Here is a 16,676-nt window from a genome sequence, read left to right as displayed (position 1 = left end):
TTCTGCCAATACTTAATTTTGATAAATTTAGAGTTATATCGTCTGCTGAATGCATACACATAAACTTGCCCTTTGATCTGTGTAGACCGTTATAGTTAATTGCACCGTCTAAATAGATATTGAATAATGCTGAAGTAAGAGAACATCCCATTCGAAGGGGGCGCGGTGGCTCAGTGGTAGAGCATTCACCTCCGGTGCTTGGGGGGTCCCTGGTTCGATCCCAGCTCGCGCCGTGTGGACTTTGTGGTGGACAAACACCGTGCTCGTGGGTTTCCTCGGGGTTTTCCCGTTTCCTCCCACTTTCTTCATTCCACCACTTCATTCATTTCTCATCATCACCGTCTCCTTTAGCCTAACCGGCTTAAACGTGGGACGTAAAACCCAAAGATTTCATTTCATTTCAACATCCCATTCGAAAACTAAATTTTACGTATTGCCTTATATGACAGAAGGAACAGATAGCTAGACATGGTTACAACTAGATCACGATATTAAACTTAATATATGTTTAATACTAATACTTTGAAAATACTATTTGTCTACTAATTTTAAGTTGCAATTTGTACGTTTATTGTCGTTTCTTATTTTAGACAAGATAATTCTGTCACCTAAACTGGATTGGAAGATGGTGAAAGACAACCCTCCAGATATACCACCAGATGTTTATTCTGAAGAAAAACAGGAAGCTAGAGCGTTTCTTCGTGAAAGATTTCTGAGAGTAATGTCAGGGTTAGTAGGTAAGTGTACTTCTTTATTCTATGAGAATGTTCTTCTGTATTCCATTAGAGTATAGTTGCATGATCTTTACACTTCGATAAAACTAGTTGTTTCCTCCAAGCTTTCAGCTTGCCTCGCCGTGGATAGAATTAAAAAGTGTTGTGTATATTTCGGTTATTTTCCTCTAGTTTGCAATCAACTAACTTGCACAAATATTATATTCAAATCTAAGTAGGGTTACAGCACTTGTATTAATAATGAACAGCAAATGTTGCACGCTAGCGCCATCTGTTATGACAGTCAGGCAGCGCATATAGCGGAGCGGCGAGTGTTAATAATTATATATTTGCGTTACTCATAGACTGAGTCATTTTCCTTGTACGAGGTGCTACCCAAAATATCAGAGATTTTTTTTTTTTTTACCGGGCAAACCAGTAGCAATACGACATTCTGCCGCTAGATGGCTCGAGGTACATGTATTATCTACTGCAGCACAAAGTTGCGTCATCTTTGGCGCATTCACTTGTGAGTTGTAGTTGTGCGTGTCAGAACGTGTTTCAGTGCTTCTGCGACGTTAAGGAGCAATGGATTTGCATCAAGTTCTGTGTCAAGTTGAAGAAAATTGCAGCTAAAACCCACTGCATGTTAAAAGAGGCATTTGGTGAGACTGCACTGAGTCAAGCGAGAACATTGAGTGGTTCAAGCATTGCAAAGAATTCCGCGAAACTATGAGATGACAAACATTCTGGTTGACCGTCGACATGCACAATACCACAAATGATCATGAAAGTGCGTGATGTGATTCGCGAAGACAAGGTAGACGATTCAAGATGTTTGTAACAGATGTCGTAATTTTATCCGATGAACTGTACATGAGACGAATTGCAGCGAAGTTTGTCCCTCGCCTTGTCAGCAAATGACCAATACAACCTCAGGATTCAGACGTGCACTGAGCTACAACAAAGAGTTCGAGAATTCTTATCCAGACACATTACAGGTGATGAATCGTGGGTCTGTGGCTATGACCCGGAAATGAATCAGCAATCATCACAATGGAAGACGCCATCCTCTCCAAGACCGAAAGAAGCTCGACAAGTTCGCAGCAACATCAAGTTCGCAGGATCTTTTTTCCGATAATCGAGAAATTGTGCATAAAGAGTATGTTCCACTTGGTGAGATTGTCAACGGGAAGATTTACTGCGAGGTTTTGAAGGTACTGGGAAACATGTTCGGTGCAAACGGCCAGAGCTGTGGCAAACGATAAACTCGGTGCTGCACGCGCCCGCCACTCCTCTCTTGTGAGGGAATTCCTGGCCAAAAAAAAACATGGCATTGGTTCCGCATCCTCCCTACTCCCTTGACCTAGGCCCGTGCGACTTCTACCTGTTCCCGAAGATTAAACTCGCGTTGAAAGGGCGACGTTTTGACTCCATTGAAGACATCCAAGTGAAATCGCAACGAGTCCTGAACACTCTCCACCTTGCAGACTTCCAGGAATGCTTCCAAAAGTGGGAATAGTTGAATACATGCCGGAGGGGACTACTTTGAAGTGATGGAAGACATTGTGGCGTAAGTATAGTTTCCTGGTTTTTACAATGACATTCTCGGATATTTTGGGTATCACCGCGTATAATAAGGTTACTGATTTCGTAGAGCCATTTGTTCCTAAATAAGTCGTGTTAAATTCTATACAGAAACTAACTGCTTTTAGTCATTCTGGAGAACCCTGTGTAGTAAATAAATAGAAAAAAAGCTTTGTTGATTGTTTCTTTAACGTTTCTATGTAATTTGATGTAGTTTGTTAATTTTTCTTGAGACCATTAATGGCCAAATGGCGGTTCGTGATAAAAATTAAAAGATATATTATTTGTTCCTGTATATTAACTCTACGCGTAACAGAAAGTATGTACCTGAATCGAGACGTAGCTTCCAACTGTAATTTTATATACATGTATTGTTGTTATATGAGATTGTTTTAATTCTAGGTTCTAATTTAAGGGTGTATAGTGAGAGGTACAATAATTAAATCTCATATATCAAACTTAAAAAGAGTTTTAATAGAGTTAATTTTGAATGCGAATTTATGTGTCTGTGAATGAATTGTCTTATGCCTAGCACAAACAGATTTCTCTGACACATACCTGATATGTTCTGATAAGGATGATGTTTCCATTTCCATGCTATTGATTACTGCTCATCTCCGACCCTAATATGGTTCTAGTTGGTGGCGAATTATTACCTCGGAGACAGAGCATTGATGACTAGTAGTCCTTTACTAGTCATACCTAGTTATATCATAAATACTGTTACAAAGTTTGAAGTGGCGCTGTGGGCATCCGGAGTGGCACAGTGCTGCCACCTGTGTATAAAGCGGAAGATGCATGTAGTATGTATTTGACTGTTCATGACATAGGTTGATATTGTACTGAGTTCTGATGGAGTGGGGCGATTACGAGAATCGTGTAGCAGTAATTGCACTACACAAGGTCGGGAAGACAGCAGGTGAGATTTTCAACCTCCTGAAAGCCCTACAAATCAGTAAGAGAATCGTGTATCGCGCCATACAGCGATACACCGAGACTAGAACGGCAGCTGACCGCGCAAGGAGTGGCAGACCATGAACGGTACGAACCCCGAGGTCCAGAAAGCAGTCGCAGCAAGCATTTGAAGAAATCTTGTTCGAACACTAAGTGTGATGGCTGCTGAGATGAACATCAGCAGAAATTGCATGTCTCGTGTTCTCAGGAGTGACCTACATCTACGGGCGTATAAAAGGTGGACTGGTCACTTTCTGACCCAATAACATCGCAGAGGGTCCTTCTCGTGCGGCGTTACGCCAACAATGTGCACAGAAAAATTCTGTTCACTGACGAAAAGGTGTTCACAATTGAGCAGGCCTACAACGCCCAAAATGACCACGTCATCTACTGCAGCTGCTGAGGCAGCTCCAAGGATTCAGAGGGCACATCATCCTGCCTCAGTGATGGTTTGGTGGGGAGTGAGCTACTCAGGCACAACCCAGCTGCATTTTTGCGAACAAGGTGTTAAAACATCTGCCAAGGTGTACCAGGACACAGTGCTAACACCTATAGTTAAACCACTGTCTGCTAGCAAGTTCCCTGGAAAAAGTTGGACCTTCCAGCGGGATTCTGCTCCAGGCCACAAAGCGAAAACAACCCGGGACTGGCTGCCACGGAACGTCCCCGACTTCATTTCTACCGCTGATTGGCCTTCTAGCAGCCCGGACCTTAACCCGTTGGACTACAAACTTTGGGCAGTCCTTCAGGCAAAGGTCTGCCATAAACGGCATCCATCTGTCGACAGTCCGAAACAATCCTTGACCCGAGCAGTGAACAATTTTCCCATGGACGTGGTGCGTAATGCCATTGACCAGTGGTCGGACAGACTTCGTGCCTGCATCAAGGCCAAGGGGGGACATTTGGAAAAATGATTCTTGCGTCAGGTGTACAACATATCAATGTAAAACATGACCAAAATAAAATGCCTTGGTGTTAATACTTTGTGTTATTCACATTCAAACTTGTGACAGTATTTATGATATAACTAGGTATAGTGGTTATGCCGAACACCCGCTGTTTCGGCGGTGTTAAACTTGAAAGAAGTGTTTATGTCCATGATGACCATAGATAGAGACACTGATCCAACTCCATGAACTACCTAAACTGCATCAACTCCCAGATCTGTCGGAACTCCCCTTTCGTGAAATTACCTAATGTTTTATATCAGGATCTTTACTGAGGTTGATAATCTAATAGCTCGTGGACGTGACGTAAAGCCACGTGCAAAAGTAAAGTATTCCGAGTCCGGGTTCCAGAAATTCCAGAACAAATTTCGGAATTTAGATAGAAAGAAATATCTGTGTGCTAGCTTTTCGTAATGAGTTCAATTATATAAATAAAGTTGTTATAAGCGCATAAGACCAATTCACAGACATGATTGTATAGCAGAATTTACATAGTGATCTAATTCTTCAAATGCAATTGTTTACAAGTAAACTTATTTTCTTATTTCATTAACAAAAAATGAGAATCAGATTTAACTTGAAAAAAAAAAAAATATATATATAGGGTGTTTCAAACAACGTTTGGGAGGTGATTCCTGACACTGACACCAAGATAAGACAACGTATAGACCATCCTGGGTGCACAAATGCTTCCTTTCGGAGTTATAGGCTGCCAAAAACATGAAAAAAATAACTTTATAGGTCTATAGCTCCAAGACTATGGTGACCTACCTTAGTCGGGTGAAGACTTCACTTAGGAACTAGTATGTGCCCTAACCAATTATCCATGTTTCAGAATCATGCGATACTTCCGCAACAATTTTTATAGAGGTAGTGGAGAGTACTTCAAACTATCTAGGTATGAGTGATTCCATTTCAAATCGTCCAGGGTGGTCCACACGACTGTCTCAGATTTAGTTTATTTTTTAAAATAAGAAACTACATACAAAATTATTAGACCCATATTTTTTCTTTTTGCTGAAAAAAAAATTTTCTTCGATATACAGCCTTCCAAAATGGCTGCCCTCCTCTCGGATTGCTCTAAAAACTGAGAAACATGTCAAACTAAAAATTTTATTGTAGAGAAACGAGTGTACGTAGTAATATAATCGCAAAAGCAGGAAGAGAATAAAGTTGTATGTTTCGGTGGAGGGCCAAAATTCGTCTATTGGTCCAATAGGAATCACGCAATTCACTCGCAATGTTGCCAACCTTGGTGAAATTTTTGCCAACTTCAAACATTTTTTTTCTGTCCTCACGAGCAATATCAACCATCTGCTTCTAGCATCGAAATCTACTCCATAAGGTCTCTTGAAAATGTAAAGGACTTACGTTTCTGATTATTACATCCCACGTTATAGCATGATGAAAAGCTGAAAATTTCATTAAGACGCCATGTTTGGACGCCATTTTCTCAAAAAACCCACCTTTTAAAAATCTGAATTTTTTTACATGTATTGGAGAACTACCTAAGTATTTAATATCCGTTAACCGTTCATGCGGCTGAAGCCCCTAACATTCGCAATTAATTATTGAAATTTCAATTTTTGTACTTGGAATGTAAATATTTCCTATGGGCATTTAGGTCCTATACATAAGGCGATTTGAAAGGGAGTATGAAAATTTTGAGAGATGAATCCTGACATCAAATCCAGTAGAAAAGTTCCTATAAACATGAGTCGAATTCCGCTTTGTTTTCGAGTTACAGGGTTTCCAACTCGGGACCCAAAATCGGCTTGGGACAATGGAAAATAAAATATATATTTCGCGTTAAATCAGAAACTGTGTGTTAAAGTTATGATGAAGTTCAGAAAGTTGATTTGTATCAATATGATGATTGTTACGTGCGTTGCAATTCGATTGTCAGTGTTGCAAACTTGGTAGAACTTTGTTTCCAAATGACACTCCGTGGATTTTATTTGATATTTGGTATTCATTAATGATTGTAAACATCACGTGAAGCAAAGTTTCGAAGCCACAGTTTTCGAAAACTTACATGTATTTCAGTAAAAGGTTTTATCTTGTGCGTTATTGATAGTTTGTGTGATTCGGTGTCGTGACCATCGTCCTAGTGTTCTCTGGAACCATGAAAATTGTTTTCACTGGTAGCATGACATTATAGTGCACTAGTTAAGTGTTTGTGTGAATAACAATGGGGAAGTCCTATTACAGTAAGGACCGTATTAAATGCTAAAAGCCATAAGAGGATTGTGCACAGAAAGAATTCTAGACAAAAATTTTATCTTGCGGTAAAATATATGGATTGCGTACAGCGTGTCTGCCCAAACGTACTATTAGGGGAGGATGATTATTTGTGTCCTGTACACAAGGCGATTTGAAAGGCAGTATGAAAAGCTTTGAGAGGTGAATTCTTCACCGTAGTCTAGGTTTCACCGATAACGGCTGTTTTAATGGCGACACATCCATGTTTAGCATGTTAACTGTCTTTTTAATAGTTTCCAAAACTACATTCAGAAGGACAAATTCTTTATCTTGTTGGTGCATAATTTCATATTTACATCTTTCGTGGTCACCAATATCTCACACACATTCACGTTATTCACGGTAAATATTCAAAGCATCCTTTACAGAAATAATCATCCTCTCCTAATACTACGTTTTGGCAGACGGGCTGTACACAATACATATATTTTACCGCAAGATAAAATTTTTGTTAAGAATTCTGTTTGTACACAATTATCTTATGCCTTTTAGAATAATCAACACACTTAATACGGTCCTTACTGTAATAGGACTTCTCCATTGTTATTCATACAAACACTGTAACTAGTGCACTACAATGTCACGTTACCAGTGAAAACAGTTTTCATGGTTCCAGAGAACACTAGGAGGATGTTCAAGACACCGAATCACGTAATAAACTGTTTCGTGGTTGCAGCAGAACTTCTTGAACAAGTTCGAACTTGATGTGTAGTGTTACGAGAGGTTTTGCAATAATAAAAAATAAATTTTCTTCTTTTTATTATTATCATTATTATTATTATTATTATTATTATTACAACTTACACAGACGTAGTTTTTATTCGACATTTTGGTTTTACTAATGATAGCAAACATCAAGCGAATTTCACGCTTAATGTTGCAAACTATCAATAACGCACGAGATAAAACCTTTTAATAAAATACATATACTTTTTCGAGAACTGTGGTGATGTGGGGAAAATTGTGCTTCATGTGATGTTTACAATCATCAATGAATACCAAATATCAAATAAAAACCACGTAGTGTCATTTGGAAACAAAGTTCTACCAAGTTGGCAACACTGCTTACCGAATTGCAACGCACGTAAAAATCATCATATTGATACAAATCAACTTTCTGAACTTCATCATAACTTTAACACACAGTTTCTGATTTAACGCGAAATTTATATTTTATTTTCCATTGTCCCAAGCCGATTTTGGGTCCCGAGTTGGAAACCCTGTAACTCGAAAACGAAGCGGAATTCGACTCATGTTTATGGGAACTTTTCTACTGGATTTGATGTCAGGATTCATCTCTCAAAATTTTCATATTCCCTTTCAAATCGCCTTGTGTATAGGACCTAAATGCCCATAGGAAATACTTACATTCCAAGTACAAAAATCGAAATTTTAATAATTAATTGCGAATGTTAGGGGCTTCAGCCGCATGAACGGTTAACGGATATTAAATACTTAGGTACTTCTCCAATACATGTAAAAAATTCAGATTTTTAAAAGGTGGTTTTTTTGAGAAAATGGCGTCCAAACATGGCGTCTTAATGAAATTTTCAGCTTTTCATCATGCTATAACGTGGGATGTAATAATCAGAAACGTAAGTCCTTTACATTTTCAAGAGACCTTATGGAGTAGATTTCGATGCTAGAAGCAGATGGTTGATATTGCTCGTGAGGACAGAAAAAAATATGTTTGAAGTTGGCAAAAATTTCACCAAGGTTGGCAACATTGCGAGTGAATTGCATGATTCCTATTGGACCAATAGACGAATTTTGGCCCTCTACCGAAACATACAACTTTATACTCTTCCTGCTATTGCGATTATATTATTAAGTACACTCGTTTCTTTACAACAAAACTTTTAATTTGACGTGTTTTTCAGTTTTTAGAGCAATCCGAGAGGAGGGCAGCCATTTTGGAAGGCTGTATATCGAAGAAAAAATTTTTTTCAGCAAAAAGAAAAAATATGGGTCTAATAATATTGCATGTAGATCCCATATAAAAAAAATAAATGAAATCTGAGACTATGATGGGGACCAATTTTGGTTTGCCTGGACGATTTGAAATGGAATCGGTCGTATATACCCGTACTGAAACTCCCTCTATAAAAATTGCTGTGAGTACCTTAGGATTCTGAAACATGTGTTTTTTGATAGCGTACATATTAGTTCTTAAGTGAAGTCTTGACCCGACTGTGGTAGGTCCCATAGTTTTGGAGCTGTGGACCTTTAAATTTCATTTTTTCATGTTTTCGGCAGCCTACAACTCCGAAAAGAAGCATTTGTGCACCCAAGTTGGTCTATAATTTTCGTCTTATCTTTGTGTCAGGAATCACTTCCCAGGTGTTGTCGGTGTTGTTTTGAAACACCCTATATATATATATATATATATATATATATATAATATCAGGCTGTAACAAAAACGTAGTATAGGGCTCATAGCGAGTCAGTTTTTTTTAAAAACAAAAGGAGCAGTTCGAGTTAAAAACAAGTTTGGTGCAATAGAAAGAGTAACAAAAAATAAGAGACCCGTATTTTTTTATATCTTGATAGGCCGTCTCGTTCAGCTTCTACAGGCATTTGTTTTTGATGAATCGTAAATGATGACGTCACTGGTGGGATACGCGAGAAATTCAATGTGAGTCAGCAACCACTCCCTTGTACGCAGCTGATAAACCTTTAATAGTGCATTGGATTTAATAGATTGTGTTTTGGATTTGTTAGCAGTCTTGCTCTGTGTTGAATTCTTGAGGGACGTTTTTATTAGTTGATTTTCCTACACCATTAGTATAAAAAAGAGTAGAGAGAGAGTGCAGTAATTACGTTTGTTGTGTGAAATAGTATTTTTTCCAGACATGTTTTTAGGGTGGCACTGTCTCCCGGAGCTCTGAGAGATTCCCCCGGAGGAGACCAAAATAATACGTCTATAATATAATAAATATAATAGTACTGTGTAAAAATAATGTGCCTCTCCGAATATTAAATGTCCCACCCCCCGGAATTTTTTTTTCTGAAAGAAACACTAGTGTGAAGTAGAAAACACGTGTTAGTACAGCGCGTGCTGTGTCTATGAAGTGAAGTAGAAATGCCTAACACCTGCTGTGTTTTCGGTTGTAATTCTTGTGCAATTAAAGCTGAGGACATAATTTTTTTTTTTCTACGTTTCCAAGTCCTGAAAAATCACCAGATCGATATAAATTATGGCTCAAGAAAATCAATGGGAAAAAAATGTACCAAATAAAATCACTCGTGTTCCAAACATCTTGAAGAGCCTGCCTTCGAGAAGTCAAGTTTACTGAAAGAAAAGTTAATGCCTGTGGGGGATCTAGGCTGAGGCCGGGGGCCGCAGCCCCCCACGTTTTGAGTGACAAAATTGATTTAAGCTGTTATTTAGATATTTTTGACAGTTTTTAGTAAACATGATATACCTATCATAGTCTGGGTTCTGACTCCCCCCCCCCCCCTGAGTTTTTACCGTCTAGATCCACTCCTGGCTAATGCTGTTCCAAGTATATTATTGAAAGGTTTAAAATCCGAGCCATTAAACAAGCACCGATCTATGTCCAGTTACCAACGTACAAATATCGTACAAGACGCAATTGACGGTTGTAGTCAAGACGAGGCATTAGGGGGTAATAGAGACGATGTCACTCATGATTCTGAAGATACTGCTTTAGAAATAAGCTATACAATGTGAATTAGGGAGTGAAATATACCGGCTTGTAGAAGGAATCAGTGACGATGACTGTTCCTCAAGACATTGATTCATCGTTTAATTTCTCTGTATCATGTGACAATGATGAAACGGGTGATGAGAGTTGTCCCGCGGGCAGCTATGCGAATAAAAGAAATTTAACCGGTGAAGTGTTTTTCGTATTCTGGCAAACTTTACAGATGTTATTTCATTTTTGCCTCATATGTTGCGCTCCTGTACATACCTCGAAGCAGAAAATTATAGGGTCAGCGTTAAAAATTGCAACAAAACATGAACATACTTATGTTTGGGAATCGGAAGAATGATTAAAGAAAAGGTACTTAGGTCTTGCAGCAATCTCGTCCGCCATCTATTTACATGATATTGGTTTCGATTTCATGTTATTTTATTTTATTTTATTTATTTTTATTTTATTTTTTTTATTTTTTATTTTTTTTAAAACGCTGAACTTATGCTTTATAGGATACGTTTTATAATATTATAAAAACGTTTGTAAGTCTTTGCAATCAGTTCTGGGAAAGGAAACCGCACTTAGAACATGCCACCGCACCTCTCACAAACGAAATGCTTGCCACTGTGTAGTATGTAAGCCTGCTCTCAGTCCTTGACCACCTATGACGTCATCACAAATTCTTTCTTCCTCTGTTACTTGCTAACGACTGAACGTATCGCGATCAAACAAACACCATTCTTTTTAGAATTTTCAACTCTACAAATGGAAATAAATTGTAAAAAATGCATTTCTAACTCGAACTGCTCCTTTAACTAAAAGTTAGTTTTTTTCAAGTTTGTCCCTAAAAGTTACTTTTTGGGGTAGTAAAGTCATTTCTTCGTGTGATTTATGTTTTGCATTGGCAGTTTTCTAAGAAAAATATTATAAAAGTAAATGGAAAAAGGCTGAAACTTGTTACTTATTACTCTTCTGTACTTGCTGCCATGTACAGCTGTGTTGCAACATTTGAACCAAGTCAGCTTTTTTTATTCTTACTTCATCTATTATTCTTTCTAAAGCACAGTGGGTGGGTGGTGGGTGCTTAAAACTCTCAAGGTGGGTTTGAGAGCCCTTCTGTGTTTATTCTTCTAGAACCGTATAAAGTATGTAATTAATAATGAATCTCTAAACACAAGTAATCCAATTTTTTTATTAGCTGACAAACTTAAGTAAAATAATTTTTAATCTTAACGTGTTAAAACATAATGTATTTCTGCTGCGATCCAGCCGGCCCTATGTCAGTTGGAAAAAAAATTAAAGTTCAGTTTATGCCCAAGTTTGACATCAAGGTTTTTGATGAGATTTTGGTCACTTTTTAACAATTTAGAAGAGACGAGACCACTATGAGCCCTGTAGTATGAATGGGTAATCCATTCCCATTATTAGTTACGGTAATTAGTATAACCAGGTTAAAAGAGATTTTGCTTTCCGATAGACCTGAAACCGACACGAAAGACATAAAATAGGTAGTATTGCCTATTTTTCCGACATTCATAATTGCATTGAATAAGATCTATACACAATACGGTTTTCGTACAGCTTTAACCCCCCTCCCCCCCAAAAAAAAACTTTAAAAAAGAACATTATCGAATTAAAGAGTTATTACATGTTTGTGACTTTGTACCGCTTGAATCACCCAACCGATCTCGATCAAATTTTCCACATAGATGAGGTTCGGGCCTGGGATGGTTTTTATCATTTCACTTTGACGGTGCAACTTAGGGAGGGAGGGGGGGGGGAGATATTTAAAAGTGACCGAAATTTACCAATATTAATGTCGAGTCCATAGTTTTCGGGGTCGCTGAGATGAACAATGACACTTCAGATGCCATTTAAATCGCTCCTCAGCTTGGGGGAGGAGAGGGGGAGATATAAAAATGATCGGAAATAACTGATATTAGCAGTTTGCGAATTAGATAATCTATATTGGGGGGATAAAATTAGGCCAACAGGACGTACAGTTTGAAGGTGCAATAATTCAAAGTGAGACAATATTGTCTACCCCCCCCCCCCCCCCAACACACACACATAAATATGACATCTGTAATAAATAAGAGATTTATTAATTCAATAAATCTAGACAATAACTATGTATGTATATATTGTCTGACATGCACACACCACATCTAACCCTTCCGAACGTATTTAAATGTACTCATTCTTGTACCCGTAGCTCTCTAAGGTTTATTTACTTAATAGTTCAGGCCGAGCGATAGCCATGATCACAAGCATATGTTAATTTTTCCACTCATATTGAAATTTTCCACTTCGCGTTATTTACACACAGCTTGGAAAAGAAAACCTACTTCAGTATTATGAAAACCACTAAAATTATCAGTTAAACCGTACTTACTTACTTACTTTAAAAAAAAAAAAAAAAAAAAAAAAAATCTAGGTATCATACGAGAAATGGATTATTGCTGGTCTCGATATTTAGCATTAAGGTCAAATCGAAGGCCAAATATTTAAAAACTCTCAATTCAAATTTCGAGCTTGCACTTCAACTTCCTGCTAAAGTTGCGCTCTTCAAGTTTTATATATATATATATATATATATATATATATATATATATATATATATATATATATATATATCGAGCTCAGGAAGTCAACACTTACAATTACTTTACTGTTAGGTTACAGATGAGTTGATTCACTATGTGCTACGCTATTCAAATAAAGTATAAACATTACATTGAAGTTTTCCAGACAACATTATTGGAGTGGACAGCAAACTGTACAGCGAAAAGAAAGATGGAAAAATGAAAGATTAACTTTAAAAAGCCCGCTCCAATTGAATTGCTTATATAGAAACAGACAATGACATGGAGAACCAGTCGTATTAGCAAATGCTGAAGCAAATCTTCAATTATGCTCTTACTCACCTTCACTTAACATGTCTGCTCGCTAGGGACGCATCACCAGCGTGTACGCTAGCATACAGCCACGAGAGAATATATATGTCTCAGGTTTTGAGTACAGTTTCAAAAGTTCATTTCCGTAAACTGTAAAAGGCAGCGACCACTATACTAATTACCACAAATTAAACGCAACTGTTGAGTTGTATACACGCAAACTACTAGGGAATGAGGACCATGCGCTAACAAAGAATATACTGGAAAATGAAATACGACAAAAATAAAAACGGGATGATAATCGATACAAATGTCGTTGGACAAATCGGTGAATGACATGGCCGACCTTCGCTAAGTATGGTGGAAGAAGTTATTTGTTTTCTTCTTCTTGGCCAACCGCTAAGAGCTCTTATAAATCCATTATGTGACTTTGTTATGCGCAATTTGTATATTCTAATTCACGAACGACGACGAACTGATGGTTATGAGGATACGGTTGTAAGTAACAACCGTAATCATAATGATATACTTCAACTAAACAACGGTGAAAATAGTGATGAAATTAGAAATGACCAAAAGTGAATAGTTTACATCGCTCATTTCGAAATACAGCTACAAGATTAAACTGACAAGAAATGACAAAAGTCAGTGAAATTTGCCGTTATACTAAGCACAGTTTGAGAGGGAAGCGAGCATCCCCGATGGGGATACTTCAGCTGACTTCTTTGAGGGGGGGGGGGCAAAATGTGATTGAGGGGAGAAATCCCCCTCATCCTCCCAGTAATTCACGCCCTAGATATTAGTATCGAATTCATAATTTTCGGGGTCGCAGAGATAAACAGTGACACTTTCGATGCTGCTCAGATCAAGTTCAGCCCCGCAACTTGGAGAGGAGGGGAGAAATATAAAAATAATCAAAAATGACCGATATTAGTGTCGAATTCATAATTTTCAGGGTCGGTGAGATAAACAGTTACACGTCCGATGCCGTTTAAATCCGAATTCAGTCCACAATAGTAATATTTAATTTTTACTGTCATTTTTATCAGGCACATGGCATAAGGAGTTGTGCATTCAAAGCGAAACGGGTATTGAACGCTATTACCAATTTTTTTTTTATGTTCGTCTATAAGAGATCGTGTGATTAACTATTGCTTTGTTTCTCTTTCAGGAAAGAAGAGTGAATTCCACACCATTGAGAAGACTGTTGTGAAAGGACAGTTTTATGGATCAAATAGAGATATATCACAGTTCTATGTGAAAGACTTAGAAACCCCATCTCATACTGTTTATCCGGATGCCTTGTTACGTGTTAGTGATATCATGTGGGTTCGATTCCCCGATATTGGTAACATGGTGTCAAGAAGTGGTGGTGCCGCTAGTGGAAATTAAAAGTGATTTGTAAATAAAGTAGGTGTTGTGGACATAACTATTTACTAATTTCAAAACAGATTGTGTTTCAATAAGATGTTTAAATTCATTGCATAAATAAAACAAAAGTTCTGGGTATGTATGGTTCCTCTAGTTTTGAGACTTGTCCATCAGAAACATTATCATCTTTCAGACTGGCACAAATTCTGTACAGGTTGTAATGACAATTTTAGGCAGAGTGGTTGGGAAGACATAAGATCATTTGGCCCTCATATTTTGGGGGAGATGGATGTAAAGCAGTAAGGAGACAAACGAAGAATTTCCTTTTGTCTGACATTTTGGGAGGCAATAGCTCCTCCTTGCCATCCAAATTGACGCATGTTTGGGGATTTAGGCTCTCCAGAGCTGTTTAATTTATATGGAGATCTAGGAAGTTCTTTTGCGTTTTGATCTTACCTTTGGAGAAACGAAGCTCGCCAGAGCTTATCAATTTGTGTAGGGATTTAGGAAATTCCTTTGCTTTATGGTCTTAGTTAGTACAGTTATTTCTGCCTATGATAAGAAACAAATGTTCGTATTTCAATTTTATCGATAGCATATAGATCCTGGATTTCCAAGTAACTAACTTTTTGTTTTAAATCTGAAATATATTGAAGGCAATACTTACTTTACGTTTCTCTTGTAGAGAATGTGCAATTTAATTTTCGGTCATTAAATATGAACTTAAATAAATAAAACCTTTTTTCTTACACCTTATCCTTTATAACACAGGCAAGAGATCTGCAGACAAACTCGGCGGAAAACTTGTAATCTCACGTGACGAGTTACATGTTGGGTACATTAGCTTCTCTTTACGACTCAATAACGAACCACCTTTCGATCTGGCGTTAGCTGTGAGGAGATTTTTGAAACTAACCGTCGACTGACATGCAAGGAAGGGGTCGTGGTGTGTGCACAGAAGAAAATAAGCAGAAAAAGGAATTCTCAAATCCAGATACAGTGTTCCAAGAATTTGAAATTGAATAAATACATGGTTGCTTTTCTTTAAGTTACTAACGGTTACAGTAGCAGAAACAAATTAGTAGCGAGTTAATTTTCCATCTGATCTTTCCGCACTGAACCTACTACTCTTAGATTAGCGAAGCAAATGAAAACATGCAGATTACAATGACAACCCATGACGTCACTAGCGAAAACCAATGGCAGCATCGATTCCTGGTGACTCAGTCGAACGTTGATTCGTTCTTTTTCCTTGAAGATGATGGGAACATATTTCCAGATATGCTTTTTGTTAAGTCGCTGTGGTACAATCCATAGGGTCTGAATAGCCGGATATTGACCGGAAGAGTAACAGTGGCTGGTGAGGGAACCAATTACGTAGGAAACTGGTTAATCACCCGTGCAATTAACCGGAGAGTCGAGTTCGATTCTCATTTTTGTTTTTTCTTTATTATTATTATTATTATTATTATTATTATTATTATTATTATTATTATTATTATTATTATTATTATTATTATTATTATTATTATTTGAATGGGTTAGTTGTATTACAAGAGTGAGAAAGTGAAATCTTAATTATCAGTTGTTGTGTCACTAGCGTTAAATTTTTATTTGTTGTTCCCATCATTGTTGTTGAATTATTTCAATTTTTGTGACTTTCGTTAGCAGCGAGACTGTTCAGGACGAGACCTACAGTTTAAAGTAAGAGCTGAACAACTGAAATGCATTAGAGGCTATATGAGACTTGGACCTACATCTTAATGTGCACTCCAGCCACGTAAGCTCCCACCGAGAATCGAACCAGGGTGTCCCACATCGAAGACGCGTATTTTAACCATGCCGTAGGAGAGGTCCATCGGGAGTCGTATACGGGACCTCGTCCAGCAAAGGGATGCGCGTTAACTACTAAACCAGCAAGGAAAACGTTTGTTGATGGTGCGTAAGAAAGTAGCTCCTGGAAGGATGAAAATGTTTGTATAAATAGATCTGTACCATGAATCAATACCAATTATACTTCGTAACAGAATATGTTAAATCTAACACACACAATGCATCAAGGCTTAATCTTTCTACTCACTATATACATCAAAAGTAGTACATTTAAGGTTGGTGTAAAGGGACAAGTTTTGCCAATAGATGTCACTACAGTCTGTATCGCACTTTTGTTTGTTTGTTTGTTTGTTTGTTTGTTTACGTTTCACGAAAAGTTACAATTTCTCTTACAAATTTCAATCTAGAGACTTCAAATTTTTGGAGAAGGAAGTTCATAAAATATCGAAG

At 37.7% G+C, this 16,676-nt stretch overlaps 1 protein-coding gene across 6 annotated transcripts in view; it reads left to right on the top strand.

The window, feature by feature from the left end:
* Positions 1-15,130, top strand: part of LOC145683662 (transmembrane protein 208-like) — a 30,992-nt gene extending 15,862 nt beyond the window's left edge. For 4 of the 6 annotated variants that reach the window (XM_081755004.1, XM_081755002.1, XM_081755005.1 and 1 more), the window contains exons 2-3: positions 591-737; positions 14,194-15,130. In XM_081755004.1, the coding sequence (XP_081611130.1) occupies positions 626-737; positions 14,194-14,414 (333 nt within the window). In that variant the 5' untranslated portion in view covers positions 591-625 and the 3' untranslated portion in view covers positions 14,415-15,130. Of the gene's footprint in view, positions 1-590; positions 738-14,193 lie in introns of those variants that run through there. The other 2 variants (XR_014131159.1, XM_081755001.1) reach the window with 2 other exon arrangements.
* Positions 15,131-16,676: the final 1,546 nt, after the last annotated feature.

Source organism: Thermobia domestica, chromosome 4 (genome assembly GCF_964235325.1).
Source record: "Thermobia domestica chromosome 4, izTheDome1.hap1.1, whole genome shotgun sequence".
Lineage (NCBI taxonomy): Eukaryota > Metazoa > Arthropoda > Insecta > Zygentoma > Lepismatidae > Thermobia > Thermobia domestica.
The sequence above is the reverse complement of the archived record's forward strand: the minus strand, read 5'-3'. Positions and strand labels throughout refer to the sequence as shown.